The following is a 15,954-nucleotide window of genomic DNA, read 5'->3' as shown; positions in this document are numbered from 1 at the left end:
ATGAGCATCTTTTCTTTCAGTGTGACTTCTCCAACAAAGCAGTTTGGAAGAGGTAATAGTCCATTTTTTGTCTCCATATTGATTCCTGATTCTTTTTTCTGTATGTATTACTCTGTATCATGCTAATCACAAAAACACTACATCCAAGGAAGGAAACATGATTTCCCATTGCTTATCCAGTTCCAGCGAACAAATTTCCAATATTGTGGCTGATTTGGCTACAGACAGGGACATATAAATACAGTGCAAACTCTCTAGAAGGCAGTTTAAAGTATTTTTTAAGAAGTCATGATTTTTCTGTGTGAGAGACTTCCACATGTTCATTTTATTGGACATTTATTATGAGCAGATGCACTTGGAAAGAAACACTTAATACAAGACTTTAAAAATAAACAGAGATGCTCATTGTTATTTTTAACACTTGCAGTGTCTTTATAAGATAACAAATACTTATAAATATCAACCCAGTCTTGGAATAAAAAGCAAATTCTTACAATTCTTGAGGCCATTGCCTGAACTGAGTTCTTAATATTTTATCTCCTACTGTGACTTTCTTAGCCATAGATTTGATGAGTTCAGCAACTGCTTCCTTTCTACAAACATGCTGGATGTGATTCAAAGTATGTTCTTGGGGTAAGAATACTTTTTCACTGCTTTGGCATTCCAGTATGGCCTAAAAGCTAACATATGTGAGATTCATATCCACTTCTAGGCACCTTTACATTGGCAAGAGTGCTGTAGAAGTGCCTGAATGTACATTAAAGTCAAACCCTGAAAATATACTTTGATACAACACAGTGGGAAATAGCCTAATTAAAATGAAGATTAAAGGCTATTGCATTAGCCAACATGTGCTAAAACTTGCTTCAGTTTAAGAAGATTAAAATATCAGTGAATACCTGTTATTATTAACAGAGTCTTATTCTGAAAAGGGTGACTGGTGTATGTTTTGCACAGTAGATTGTGCAGAAGGGAAAGCTGAGTTACCATGGATGATAAATGACTACAATACTTGCTGCAATTTCTTGTCAACTTGGCTATACTATGGTAGATTGTAACACAATGTATTCTCTATTCAAGGATCGCATAATAATTTTCCATTCTTTTGAACACTGCTGTTTCAGATTGTGGAGACAGTGATGTTTATGATGACGTAGATTCCTCAGACTTCCCTCCTCCATCAGCTGGACTCAGGCAAGTGAACATGGGAATTACTCCTCTGATTTAAAAGTCTTTAATAAACTGTGACACATTTTCAAAGTATTTACTAGAGGCAGATTGCTACTAATGTATGCTTTGTTTGGTGTTGTCAAGTTTTATAGTTCTTATAACACTACTTTTGGCAATTACAGATGAACATTCAGTGCTTCCATTTCAAATTGAAACAATAATGATATTAGACAGTGGAATAAATAGGCATGCTTTGAATTTCAACAAATTCAACCTCTGATGGTTAAGAGGTGCAAATGAATGCATGAGTTAAAGATCCTTCATTGGAAATGCTCTGCATGCAGTACTCTTCCTATAAAAATTTGAGGACTGCTAGGATAAGCACTATATTTGATCTCAGTTGCTCCAGTATCTTGTGAGAAAAGGAGATAGTGCTTCATGTTATCAGTATGAAACACATCTGGAAGTGTAAAGTTAAACCGCAAAAACTTTTATCCCTGGACTGGGAAGATAGGGCCATCTCAGCAGCACAGATGCATTATGAGCACAGATGAGTATCTGACTGCAGAGATGACGGCAATTTGTCTCATTCTGCCGTCACTGACTTCACTCAGGTGGAGCTGCAAAGAGTGCACTACAATAACCTAGTCTGGAGGCATCCAGAGAGAGCTTTTAAGTGTGTATATCCAATGGAAAGGATACGACCCACCTTAATCTAGGTTACTTGAAGCATACTCATACATTCTTCATCAGTGAAACTGTCATCTGCACCTCCTAGACAAATCAGGAAACCAGAGAGTCAGACCTTAAATTCCCTGGTACAGAATGAGGAAAGGCAGTTAAGGAATTGAAACCCTGCCATGCCCATGGGCACAAATCAGCATGGATGTGGAAAAAACTGTAGAGCTCAAAATGGATCTTTAGTTTTGTGCATGCAGTGCAGATTCCCTGGAGTAGGGAGGTCTTATATATGCACATAGGAATTAAGGCAGCTATTATATGGAAGGCTAAGACAATCCAGCTGCCTCCACAGTGAGACATGTAATATTCAGCCTATTGCTCAAAGATATGTAGGCTTCAGAAAAATTGTCCCTTGCCTAGAGATTCTAAAACAATATGTGTTGTTTATAAAATCTATTTTTGGTAGTTGTAAAGTTCTCATTGCTGTAGTACCTAGATGCTTTGAAAAATTTTATATATTCACTTATATAGTAGATATATTATAGATATCATATATTAGTATAGTATATTAGTATATTATAGATATGTTATATTAGTAGATATATTTCTCATGAAAAGAGAAAAGTATGAAAAAAATCCCAACTATTTATGCCTTCTGAAATCAAGTCTCTATTGTATTATAATTATCTATATTAGTTTTGTAGGGAGAAAAGAAGATATACATGAAAGTAAATGCAGTTTCACTGAAATTATCAGAAAGTTTGTCAGTACCTCATATATGTTGCTAATTTTGTTTTATCTGTAACCTTGTGTTTTAGTTCATCAAAACCAGTGAGCCTTGGAAAAGGTAAACCAGATGAAAAAGATGCACGAAAGTTGAAAAAGATGGAAAAAGAGGAAAAAGAGTTCAGAAAAAAGTTCAAAGTAAGTTTTATTTACATACAATATAAAGACCAACATGTCTTCATAGTATTCTCTAATTTGTTTCCTTTAATTTGTGAATAATCCATTTTTTAACCTGTGAAAGGTCATTAGTATTTATGGGTTGAATGTTCAGATTTAATGGTAGTATATATACTGAACTCACTATTCTAAACACAGATTTTAAATTCCCATTCTTATTTTTTCCATTAAATGCAAATTGCAAACACTTTCAAAAGAACATCATTGATTTCACTGCCATTATGATAGTAACAAAAAAAATTCTCAGTTTGTAGTATAAAAAAACTACTTCACTTAAATTGACCAAATTGATTGAAAATTAAATAGAATGTCACCAAAAAGCAGTTTCAAGCTGTGAAGAACTAACTCAGCAAATATCTATAATAATTCTAGGCATTTATGGCTTAAAAAAGATAGAAAAACACAATAATTACTTGGTTCTCAAAACACTCCCCATTTCTGCTATAGTAGGGAAATATTCTCACCCTATTTTTGATTGATTCTAGGTGCTGAGCTGTTCCTGAGATTACACATGCTCAGCCCACAGAAAATTATGACTTGTTCAAGCTCACATTATACATAAAATGTCAATGCTTGGACTTAAGACTTAGCAGGATCTATAAACTGTGGTCAGAGAAGAAACTGGCTTGATCTAGAGTTTGATTTTCATCCATCTGCCACTCTTTTTTTGCTAATGTTAAAAGTCATTAATACGAAATCCTTTGTATTGTTTAAATTGTTTGTTCATGCAACTGTACTAGCTGTTTCAGTTTAATGCTTTATAAAAATACTAGCACAGAAACAGAGATGTAGTTCTACATGGTGTAAACAAGTAAGGCACTCATCACCAATCTAAMTTACTTCTCAGAAAAGTTACTGTCAAAATTCAACTAACACTGAGAGCTTTTGAAAATCATACCTTTGAAAACAAGTTTTTACCAGCAGAATTTGGAACACGAGAATTTCTGCCTCAGGCTTGACACCAGCAAACTTTCATAGCCAAACAATGCCTAGGATTTAATATTAACAGTGCAATTCACAATGAATTATAACTTATAACACTGTCATCTGTGATGTGCAAACCTTTAAAGAGGTCACATATCTGAGTAACAGCCAAAACGGATTTCATGCATTTTGTTCATGCCAAGACTATGTGATGCAGAAACAGGAAAGATGGCTTGTTGTTCACAACAAATAATATTTATCTCCTTTGTGAGAATTTGGAAGCATAATACTTTCACATTCTCAAGTGTTCCACTTGTGGAATTTGGCTAAAAATTGAATAAATTTCCCATCTTGCAGATGCTTTCAGAGTAGAGGCCAAAACTGAATGAATAGGGACAAAGAGTGAAAATCCAATTTTAGATCCTGGATCAAGATTGGAGCTATCACGCTTTGAGAATAGTATGGGATAGTTTACATTTGATGGAAAGAGAATTTTGCTCTTGAAAGATGCCAGTTTGATGCTTTCTGAAGCAGCAGTGAATGCAAGTATTACCATGCAGTTGTATATTTGTAGGAGAGAGATTCACACTTCATATCAAAAAAGATTTCCAACATATGACTTTTTTGACTGTGTGCCACTTTTTCACTTGTAATTCTGTCAACAATCATCTGATAAATAACCTGGAAGTTTCTTATGAATAAAACCTACAATTTACACCCTTGCAAGGGGTTTTGATCTTCAAATCTCTGACAGCCACCATAACCAACAAGCCTGCAAAATGAGCACTTTTAAGTGCTAATAGCAAGAAYGAGCACAGACACTAGATAGCATAAACAATTATTTACCTAACTTTCAGAAAGTTAGCAATAAATGGGAATATATTGTTATAAAACATGCATGATCATAGCTCTTGCATTAGCATTTTTATCCAACATCTCTTTATTTTATTTTTACAGTTTGAAGGTGAAATTAGAGTTCTTTACTCTACCACCACAATCCAGGATTTACCCCAAAGAAGATGGGGATCTAAAGACTTACAGGTTAAACCAGGGGAGTCTCTTGAAATTATAGAAAATACAGATGATACCAAGGTCCTGTGCAGGAATGAAGAAGGAAAATGTAAGTTTATTAAAAAAACTGTAGTACAGAATGCATGTGCTATAAATTAGGCTGTCAGAGATGATTGTTCAGCACATAACTTGAGTCAGAAGAAAACCCTCTTCCCTGTCATGCTCAAACAGAGACTCATACATGTCTTTTTCCTTGCCTGGTGGTTGACAATAGGTAGATTGCTGTTATTTTATTACTATTATTATTACTTACAGTAGCTCCTAGAGCGTGTTAGAGTGCCTTACCTTAAAAAGTTTACAACTCAGATAGGCAAGGCAGACCAAATGTGAGAGGGAGGACAAATTATTTATGTAAATCTTGCTTTGCATCAACTAAGATTGGCAGATATTTTTTGGTGCTTTTTTCTCTCACCACTTGCCATGCAGAATACAGCTATCATACCACACAGGATCTAGGAAAGCGGTAGAATCCTTGCTGCACCTCTTAGAAGCGCTTGCCCCTTGATTTCAACCAAGGGAAAATCAATGGCAGTATTTTTATTAGCTCTTACTTTGGATTGCCAGAGCTGTAGTTTAATCTTTTCAACAGGTTGGGGAGGAGAAGGAGTCTTCCCCCAGCCCCCAGCAGCTCCCAGGCAAGCATCCTTACTGGTGTGCCTGCCTGTTTTGGGAGCTGTCAAGGCAGCAGCTACAGCTACACATCCTTCCAGTGTTTCTTTGGAAGCCTTGGCCAGAGTGCACTGGCAGAAGTTGCTGCATTCTATGGAGAAGTCTGGACCATCTACTGTTGGCTTTGATTTCTTAATGTGCTTCTGCTACAATACTTTTCAAATCTCCCAATAAGAGTTCACTGTTTGTAGGAATAGAGTATGTTGGAGGTAACAGCTTTCTAAGTAAACAACTCGCCTTCGTTGTTTACCGCTGCCCTAACCAGAAGGCAGTCCGATGCCATATACCTCTGAAGTGGATTTACTAACCTTTCTATTGTTGTTTTCCCCTATTTACTCATCTGTTATAACTGGAGTATAGCCTTCTTCGTGGCAGGCCAGCAGGATGCAGAAGATTTTCTTGCATAACCACACGTAGGTTTTTCAAAACATGGATTGACCTAGTGTAGCCTCTTCTGCAAGAGCAGCTTTCAATGCCACACTTTTTGAATTAAGCTACTAACTACAAAGTAGAAAGTAGTTCATGTTGTTTGTTTTCCTCACAGTAGTCTTCAAAACCTTTCAAATAGTGACAAAACCTACTGCTTTGCTATGCATAAAAGAGCAAAACAAATAAAAATATCCTCCCTGAAAAATTTTGAATAGATCTCTGTCAAGTTTCACATTAATTAGTAAGGCTCAAATCCTACTGTATTTAAGTACCTGACAGTTTGGGTTATTTGCTGTAGTTGGAGTAGACTCATATCTTAAAATTATAATTTAACTTTTTAAAAGACAGAGACTGAAAATCGACAATTAAAAATAATCTTGTTACTTTCTTGCATATGAATTCTTCCATTCATCCTTCAACTTACAGTGTACTTCCATAGCTTCTATGCCTCTACTGGCAGTTAAACAAAATTAGGAATTACATTATAATATTCTCCCATCTTGTTGAGCAAGGACTGATGAGCTTAGGAACATATTCTGCTATGAGTTATTTTTATAGTTACCAAATGATTTGAAATTACTAAAGTGACACAAGGAACTGATTCTCGTTTACTCTCAAATCCCTTGTTACTTCTGCCCTGGTCAGATCCATATATCTTTTGAGATACAGAAGATCTTTCAATTCACTTTCATGGACTTTGCTTAAACATTARGATGTGGGTGAATGTCAGTGCTTGAAAATGTAAGCTGTGTCCTCTGCAAGCCTCCTTTACGCTACCAGAAAGGTGTTGGCGTGATGCATCATAGCTTTCAGTTATGCTAAGTAACCAAGACTGAGTCTGCTGACCTGCTCCCGTATTCCCCTATTATGGAAGCCACACAGATATGAATGAACTAGATAAAACTTTGGACATGTAATCTTGGAGCCTTGTTCCTGATTAGGAAAGAGTCTGAAAGAGTGCAGAGTAGGCAGAGGCTGTCTGCAACATATCTAGGGGCTAGGGACCCGTAGGAGAATCTAGCCTGGAGGCTCCGGCCTCAAGGTTAACCTCTGCAGTATTAGAAGGACTGTCGTTTGCTGTGTATGTTTGGTTTGCAAGAATATTATGTTTGTATACCATGACTGCAACTGAAGAAACTTTGCTTTCACATAGATTTACATGAGAAAATTAAAATTAAAATTAAAAACAGAGAAGATGAGATTGGCTGAGTGATTTTAAATGACTCCCAATGAGACTTTAGAAGTCCTGTAAATTATTGGACTCTGCTTAAAGAGAATTTTTAAAAGATGATGTCTTTAAACAAAATTYCATTTCCATGCTTTTATCCCACAAAAAGTCTGAGGAAAGAGAACCAGGAAAAGAATATGCTGAATAGACAAGAGCCTAAGTGTAGCAGCTTGCATTTAGCCTGAGAAACTACACAGATGACTGAAAATCTGCAGCTTTGAATTCTTTGGACTGTTCAAGTTTACTTGCAGTTTAACAATCTTGATAGGCAAAAACTATAATAGAATTTTTGTAAGTATCAAATCTTCATGAATACAAGACAATTAAGCATCTATTTTATCTAATACAGATGCAATCAAATATTAAATGCATAGAAATATTTTTCCATTTTCTTAGCAACAAGATTTTGTATCATTTTTTTCAAAGGATGCCTGTAATAATTTTAAGTTTTGAATACTGTTCTAAATAAGAAAACAGGTAATTTATTCATTAGCTTTCTTACAAAGAGGATATTATGGTTTTCTGACTAATGAGCTTATAGAGACTTTACCTAACACATATTGATTTATATAGAGGGTTAAGAAGGTTATTTTTCATTCTGATTACATTCATTTAACTGCTAAGTCATAAAGTGAAGTAAAGCAGATTAGTGTCAAATAAAATATTATTACATGAAATTAATGCCTTTCAGGCAACATTCAGCTGTAACACAAGAGAGAAATTTCCTTTAAAAATGCATTGATTTTAATGTATTATGGCCTTCACAGAGCAAATCACTAATTTGTTTTATGTTATATAAGATGGGCAATCAGTACAGCACATTCTAGAGAAAACTATTTATATTTGAGATTTGTAGCAATATGTGACATCTACCAATATTTTAAGATGAAAATACATCAACTTAAAATGAATTATACAAATGTTTCTTTACAGAGAAAAATTCTATATAAGAAATAGTTACTTATTACTATTTGCAGAATTATTCAGGATATTATTCTTGTCAGATAACTTTTCCAATATTCCATATAGGAATCCTGGGGTGTTTTTACATGTCAAAACATCTGACAGTTGAAGACTGTGATAATTCAGCAGCTTTTGGGCATAGTACAAGTAGTACAAATAGTACATTGTGTTTGATACTAATTTCTGAGGGCAAGTAGTAAAGTTACAGATCTTGTAAAGGGCAATTTCAGTTAGAATAAAATTAGCGATGGGTTGTAAAAAATGCTTGAAAAAATGTCATATGAAATATGAGATTCCTAGGTAGACATTACTGTGATTTCTTTTTTTTTTTAAGAATACTTTCATGTCCTGTGTGTCAGAAAAGTTCAAACAAATAAGTAAAGAATTCCCTTAGGTAAAATAGTAAGATCTGGAGGTTGATGTAAATGGACCTGAAATATCACCACCAGAAATACTAGCAGAAAAGTGGTGTTTTCTGTACTGTATGATGGTTCCTCTAAATACATGGAGCAATAGCAGCTCCATGCAAAGAATGCAAAGGAATTTTACAAATAAAGCTAATTAATTCGTTCTAAAACCTGTGAATATGGTAGAGTACATGAATCATTGAAAAAGCAGCATTTTAGTGTGACTATTTAAACCTCCAACTCAATAAAAGAAGGAAATTTATATGGTAATTTCAAATCTAATGAAAGATGACATGTCCCTTTTAAAACTGTACTATTTTGTCTGTACAAACATACTAATGCTTGCCTACAAATATGTAATTACATAACTATTGTTATGGGTTTTACTTTGATTATGTATGCTATGCCAATTGACAAGTAAGTATATCAGTAGAGGTCTTTTACCAAAGAAAGCAAGTAATTTTTTCAAGGGATTAAATATGTTGCAGAAGAGTATGTGTAGTTTTACCTGACTCAATCAGTAATGCAACAGAATGATAGATTAATTCACTGGTGAAGAGCTATTCTAATAACTTTCCATATTCTTATATAAAAACTTTTTATCAATTTGATACAATTAAAAAATTTTAAACAATTATGGTTAATGGTAGTTAACTGGTGGATACATCATGAAAGACATTTTTGTCCCATTAGAAGACTACATATATTTCTTCAAATTCTGTATGATAGCAAAATTTTYCATTCACATTGTTATCCATCTATATATTTTCCTATCTGAAATGTGTAGTGCACTACACCAAGAAAATCTGTATTTCACTAGCTCTAGCAACAGAAGAAATATCATGAATATTTAAATTTAACTTAAATACATATAATTTCAATTTTACAGATGGCTATGTTCTGAGAAGCAATTTAGTTGAAAAGTAAGTACCAAATGATCATTTTGAAAAATTTGCTTTAGTACTCAATTTTAATCTAAACTGTTTGTTAAGTAAAAGTGAATTTTAGTTATTTTAGTATGTGGTGCTAGTCCTGTAAATCTGAATATGCTGGGGGGAGTTTAGCTTTCTCAAGAATTAGTCACATACATGTATGTTGGAAATAATCCAGGGCTCCATTCCTCATTGCTTACCCATAAACTCTGGTTTAAGCCATGAAAAATGATATAAGTTGAGTATTATTGGGTCTGCAATCCATTAGTAAGCTGCACATTAATGTAACTAAGTGCATTGAGGCCAATTTCAAATGTTTAACTAAAATGAACCAATTTTTCTTTAGGTTTATTTTTATTTCAATCTTATTGGGATTGAGAAGATTTGGTGTTGCTCAGAATAATTGTGTGGAGTTCAGCATTTAGGATCTAATCCAAAACCCTTATCAGACAAAGCCTTTCCATTTCCTTCAACAGGCTTTATGTTAGGCTTTTAAATATTAAATCAGATGTCTGTTTTAGAATTCAGGCCTACAAACATTTGTATAAGTGCTTAACATACGTAAATAGCCTTAGTGGCTTCCATGGGACTATTCATGTATCTAAGTGACACATTTTGAAAATTCCTACTACTTGAGGTGCCTATATCATTTATAGACATTACCTAAATTCATTATCTAGAAAGCTGTTCCCCAAAACCATTGTCACATTGTCAAGTACAAGAACAAATAAGCATTGCAAGGACATATTTATTTTCTTCACTCACCTTTTCTGGTTTTGATATAAAAATTCAGTAAGAATTTCATTTTTAATGGAAATGTACCTATGAGTTTGTTAAAACAGCCACTGAAAAAAAATATATTTTTAAATTCTATTAACAAAGGAAGCCTATCAGTTTAGAAAGACAGGTAGCCGGCTTTACCCTTCACTGAAAATTCTTTGACCTGGCCATCTTGCTCAGTCCTTTGAATTATAATATAGCTAAAATATAGCTAAAACCTGTGGATGAAGCTGGCATTTTCCTAATTAACAAATGAATTACTTGATACATATCTAAACCATGCTACTTATTTTATGTCTGCATGCAAATAGAAATATTAATTAATTTATTAAATTTAAATTATTTTTTAAATACATTATTTTTCCCTTTTTCTGTTTTACAGTGACGGAGAGATTTATGATGATATTGGTGATGGTATGTTAGACATTTCAAACAATACTAAATTCAATTATAACAAATAACTTCATCCTTGAATCAAAGTACTATAGAATACTAATATATTTGCATTTTATTTCCATTTCAGGTTGCATCTATGATAACGACTAATGCTGAATTCTATGAGTTTAAGAGTTTCATTGAGGATCAAAATTTATTTCGAACTTCCTCGTTGTCAAAGAAAAGGAAATCACCAAAGTTGACTGGTTACAGGTTAATTGGTTACACCCCTGTCTACAGGAACAAAGTTTGGTTAGCTGCTTTTTATAACGTCAGGGTTTTGTCATCAGTTGCTTTGTATGACATTTTTATTGCTATTTATCAGAGCAATAAAAATCCAGGGAATATGAACTCAAGTTAAAGTTACCATCTTCTGCTTCCTTTCTGTATTCGTCACAGTCCATGTAAAAACAGTCCCTCAGTTAGCTACACCCAAAGAGGCCAGTTCAGTTCTGTGAAGGATGCAGAGGACAATAAGCCTCGGTAACAGGTTTTTCTCCAGCTCTTTTCTATTAAGCACCAGAGACTGCCACTCTGGGGAGGATAGCATCCTGAAAAGAAATGCCTGTCTTTGGTGATAGCATCCTGTTGTGAAAACAGGAAATAAAAAGTGGGTATCAGAGAAGACAATATATTGCTGACCTGCCACTCCAGTTGTAATAGTGTTAGCTACACTGACAYGTACAGCCACGTACCTTTATTGCCGAAGTTTTATGTTGCACTAGTAATAGAATATAGTTTTCTAAAATTTACTTAATTATTTTGTAAGTACTTTTTGACTAATATTAATAGTACAACAGTAAGCATAAATTATATGTTACATACAGCACTCTGAGATATAAACTATGGAAGATTCTAATTTATACTATATTGTTGGTCAGAAAATTTTTAGAATGTTTAGGCTAAGATTTAAATTTTGTTTAGTTTAAAGATATATTGTTGTCACTGTAGTTATTTGGGCATTAAAATAGACCAAAAATTTATGATAAACTGGTGGGAAATAACTTCTAGAATTTAAAAAAAAGTATATATATGTGTATATTTATCACACCATTTTGATGCTATGTTTTTCTTTTAAGTATCACTGTTTTACCCTGGGCTTAGCTAAATGAGAGTATATAAATTAAACATTTCCATGCTTATACATTGTAGAAACAACATTTATTCCTAACACACCCAAATCATTAGCAATGCTGTTATTTGAAAGAGCAATAGCAAAATAAAATAAAATGAACCAATGAACCATAATAATAAATATCACTTTGCACTTTGTGTATCAGAATCCATTGGAAATCACATTTCCAGTGAACTCCCAATTAAGAGGGAGATCATGTATAGAAAATGTAAATGTTATTTGTAATCTGTGATGCTTAGGCTATAGTGCTAGCTATCGATAAGCTGTCACAGTCTATGTGGCTGGATCAGTGCRGATAACTCCTCTTGATAATCAAATCTCCTATAATCCTCAAGAGAAGTGAGATGCACTATGCAAACCTGTGCAATGTAGCAAGCTAGCAAGTTTAGATTAAAAACATAAAGTCAGAAATCTTGGCTCTGCTGAAGTCAGTGGGAGTTTTGCTATTACCTTCAGTAAGCTGAGATTTCATCTTACACAAGTGTTTTTTTATTGATGGTTCCAAGTACAGTAAATCTCTAAGGAAGTATAATGCTATGAGGATATCAAACATAAAATTAACTGTAGAGATAACAGCCAGTAAGCTATTTTATACTATATTTAAAATCACTGATACTGTGCTCTAAAGCTAGTGTTGAAATTGTAAGTAAACTTGAGTTTCCAGTTCCATATTTGCTATTCAAACCAGCATCCAAACATACAAATAGCAATTTTATATGTGTAAATATCAGCACCAGCACCCAAATTTAAAACATGACCTTGTGAATTAAGTACAATGAATGTGGCTGACTGTTCAGCTGCTGCTGTTTTGTTTATTTTTCAGGGGCATGCAAGAGGCAATATGCAGAAAATTAGTGATATGCCAAAGAACTGAGGGGGAACTCAGACATTTAGAAATATAAGACCATTTGCCAGTTAATAATAGGATAAATACATTCATAGTTTCCCCAGTTAAATATTTCAAAAAGAGCTTATATTAAATTCCAAAATACATGCCCAATCTTGTTTCAGTTGTAACTGATAACAGAACTTTGCATGTTGTAGTAGGACCAACATAGGAACTTTCCTGTTGTTTAACTTTATCTTGTATTAAAAGACTTGAGCGGAACACAACCCTTTTTTGTACCCCTGCACAGATGTGAATTTTATTCTTTGTGGAAAGTTTTGGTTATATATTTTGAATACCCTTTCCATTTTCTCAACCTTGATGTGATAGATGTAGATACTGTGCTTCCTTATTGATTATACTGACTCTGAATTAGCCTCATGATACACTAAATGATCACAAGAAACCATCATAAGATACTTCAAGCTAAAAATCTGTGCATTCTGCAAAATATAGTGTGATTGGAAAAGGGTGTTGAAATGTGTTGTAAGGTATCATACATGGAAAATTACTGGTATCATATATTTTTCTTTTGATTATTTTGCCAATGCCATTACTGGATACAAGTTTTTTCTTTCTTCTGAATATAAGTATGCTTTCTCACAAGAAATATGGGTACACCACCTTCTGCCAAAGTAGAACAGCAGTATCTGAACAATAACTTCTGAATATTATCACTGTGCAGCAGAGTGCAAATCGACTTTTTTACTGCTATGGTGGCAGTACAGCTACAATGTGGCATTTATTTACCAGTAATTACTTTTTAGAATGTGAAATGTAAGCAGAAAAACTTCCAAACAGGAAAATCTAAATTTAAACATTTTAATCAAGATTATATTTTAGGAGTTTCTCACATGTAATTTGTTCTATTATCTTTAAAAAATCATAAAGAAAGAAATGGAAAGCTGTTCTTTCTCTTTTTTCCCCCCCTCCCCTTTCCAAACTCAGTCTACAATCCTGGAGTATTTGGCTGTGCCTGCTAAAACATTCAGCAGAGAAAACATTAAAGTATTGACATAAAAAGGAGACTTCAGTGTGAGCAGAGGTGGTTTGCATCTGTGTCCTACCTCTCCAGTGTCCCAGTAAACAAGCTAAGCAAAACAAAAACTGGGAGGGTGAAAAAGACTCTTTTTTCCAGTTCAGTAGCTTTAGAGCTTTTTCTCTGCTTTTACCACAGGCTCTGGACTGCAGGAATGCAGCTGATCTCCTGTGCATTCCTGCCTAAGAGGTTTATATTTTGGATCCACATAATTGCAGATCCCTTGGCTACTCCTCCCCCAGCGGTAACAAAACCCTCCTCTGTGTGTGATCTGGTTGCATAACCCACCTCAGCTCCGAAGATCAGCGCTTTAGTAAGGGGAAGGAGATGTAGTGGGGGAGCCGGGCTTTGCTCTCTTAACGATTAGCCCTTAGCATTGCATTAGCTCCTGACAGAAACACGGGTGTGCAGGCGCGTGCGCGTGTGCACGTGTGTGTGCGCTAAGTCAAACAAGACAAGTCCTGAGAAAACTGATGGGCCCATGGAAGAGTACCCTTCTGACCTCAGATACCAGCCCCAGACCAACCTACATGGAAAGAGTCTTAAGCGAAGCTTCACTACAAGTACTCAGATGTTATAAAATGCAAGAAACAAGTTTGTATTTGCACAGCCTCAATTCTGCCTGCTTGTGTGGATGTGTCTTTAAATGTGTGCGTAGTCTATAATTACATGACAGCTCACTATTTTTTTCCACAGGATCCCTGCCTCATTTAGTGCATGAGCTGGAGGGGAGTTAACAGAAAAGGCAGTTGTTCAGCCCTGTTCATTCAGTTTCTGGCTACTCCTTTGTTTGGTGCAAATCTTCCTAAGCCTATGCTGCACCCAGAACTATTCGTTTCTCATGGGTTTTCCTACACCATGTGTCACATTGATATCTCAGAGCCCCACACATACTAATGAGTTTATCTTGTGAGACAGGAAAATATTTTATCCCCGCTTTTACTGTATGAAAGTAAGACACAAACAGAGGACAATTTGTGAAACATATCCTTTAATTCTGGGTATAATAACCAAATTGCTACAGCCAAACTAACAATATTTTTAGTGTTTACCTAAATTAGAACTGTCGCTATTTTCTCTTTCTCTTCTTTGCCCCTCCTTGTGGTTATACATAAAGAGGAGAGAGAGCAAACAACTTGTGTTTAAGAAGTATTAGCAAGCAAAATGTATGCTTTAAATACACTATGTTTACAGCAACAAAAAGGGGGCTGGTAGGGGATACTGATGAAAATTTCTTTTAAATAATAGCTTAGATGATATTCTGAAATTTAATAAAAACTGGGGACAAATTCTAGAGTTGCATTTTCTACTTTATTCCCTCCATTTATATCCTTTGCTTTCTCCAAAGTCCCATGTTGACAACAAATTTGTTCACATGGTTTTGAGTCAGGTCTATGACTTCAGCCAAAATCAAACGCTTACGTGTATACAGTCTGGAAACATGACAGCCCCAGTCACCCAAACTAATTCTCAAAAAATTAACTTATTTATCAGAAGCCATTCATCTAGAATAGTGATGTAGCCCTCCACCTCAGCTACTTAGCTTTTCTAAGAGGCAAGGTATTAGTCCAGCTGACGGGTCATGTTAAGTGGTTTCTAGCATCTAAGCTAGCTGGTAGATAGCTCCATGTCACTCCAATCAGCCACAGTGCTGCAGACTGCCATCTAAACATATCCTAGACTTGTGCAAAGCAGCAGCTTGATAGCCCCAGGTCCCCTTCTCTGGCTGGGTGGAGCAAACTTATAATGATCTCACAAAGTTTATTCCCGCTGTTTAAATCCAGCTAGCTGCCTGCTGAACATACATAGAAATTTTTTAAACTATCTCTATTTGTCTCTCTCTAAAGCACTTTGACAGACAGGATTAAACTTCTATTAAATGTATAGAGTTTCAGGCTCAAGGCTTTTTATGTTGTCAGCCTTGTTGAAAAAAATATGGGAAACTGTTTATATTCTTTCTTAACTCACAGCAGATAGATAGAAATATTGCTTAAACTTAGTATGTTCACTGTTAGGCAGAAATGAAGTAGGCAAAATGTGAACACGTATGTGAATGAAATGTGAATTATATGGATACCAAGGGGTTTTAAGAAATGCTCTACTATTTGGGTTACTTCAGTACTATTGCCAAATCCTACAGTTCAAGCATCATAAGACAGACAAAGGAAAGAAAATCAACACTGGCTTTTTTCCTCCCTTTTAATTCTTTTTTTTTGGCCTGATTCCTGATTTTCAAAATCCT

The 15,954-nt window shown here is 34.8% G+C and overlaps 1 protein-coding gene across 5 annotated transcripts in view; it reads left to right on the top strand.

Annotated features, from left to right (window-relative positions):
* FYB1 (FYN binding protein 1) overlaps positions 1-12,912 on the top strand; it is a 73,467-nt gene extending 60,555 nt beyond the window's left edge. For all 5 annotated transcript variants that reach the window (XM_026058119.1, XM_026058115.1, XM_026058117.1 and 2 more), the window contains 7 exons: positions 21-52; positions 1,125-1,194; positions 2,670-2,775; positions 4,696-4,858; positions 9,395-9,428; positions 10,600-10,631; positions 10,741-12,912. In XM_026058119.1, coding sequence (XP_025913904.1) covers positions 21-52; positions 1,125-1,194; positions 2,670-2,775; positions 4,696-4,858; positions 9,395-9,428; positions 10,600-10,631; positions 10,741-10,763 — 460 coding nt within the window. In that variant the 3' untranslated portion in view covers positions 10,764-12,912. The remainder of the gene's footprint in view (positions 1-20; positions 53-1,124; positions 1,195-2,669; positions 2,776-4,695; positions 4,859-9,394; positions 9,429-10,599; positions 10,632-10,740) is intronic.
* Positions 12,913-15,954: the final 3,042 nt, after the last annotated feature.

The sequence above is a fragment of the Apteryx rowi genome, unplaced genomic scaffold (genome assembly GCF_003343035.1).
Source record: "Apteryx rowi isolate R43461 unplaced genomic scaffold, aptRow1 scaffold_143, whole genome shotgun sequence".
Lineage (NCBI taxonomy): Eukaryota > Metazoa > Chordata > Aves > Apterygiformes > Apterygidae > Apteryx > Apteryx rowi.
The sequence above is the reverse complement of the archived record's forward strand: the minus strand, read 5'-3'. Positions and strand labels throughout refer to the sequence as shown.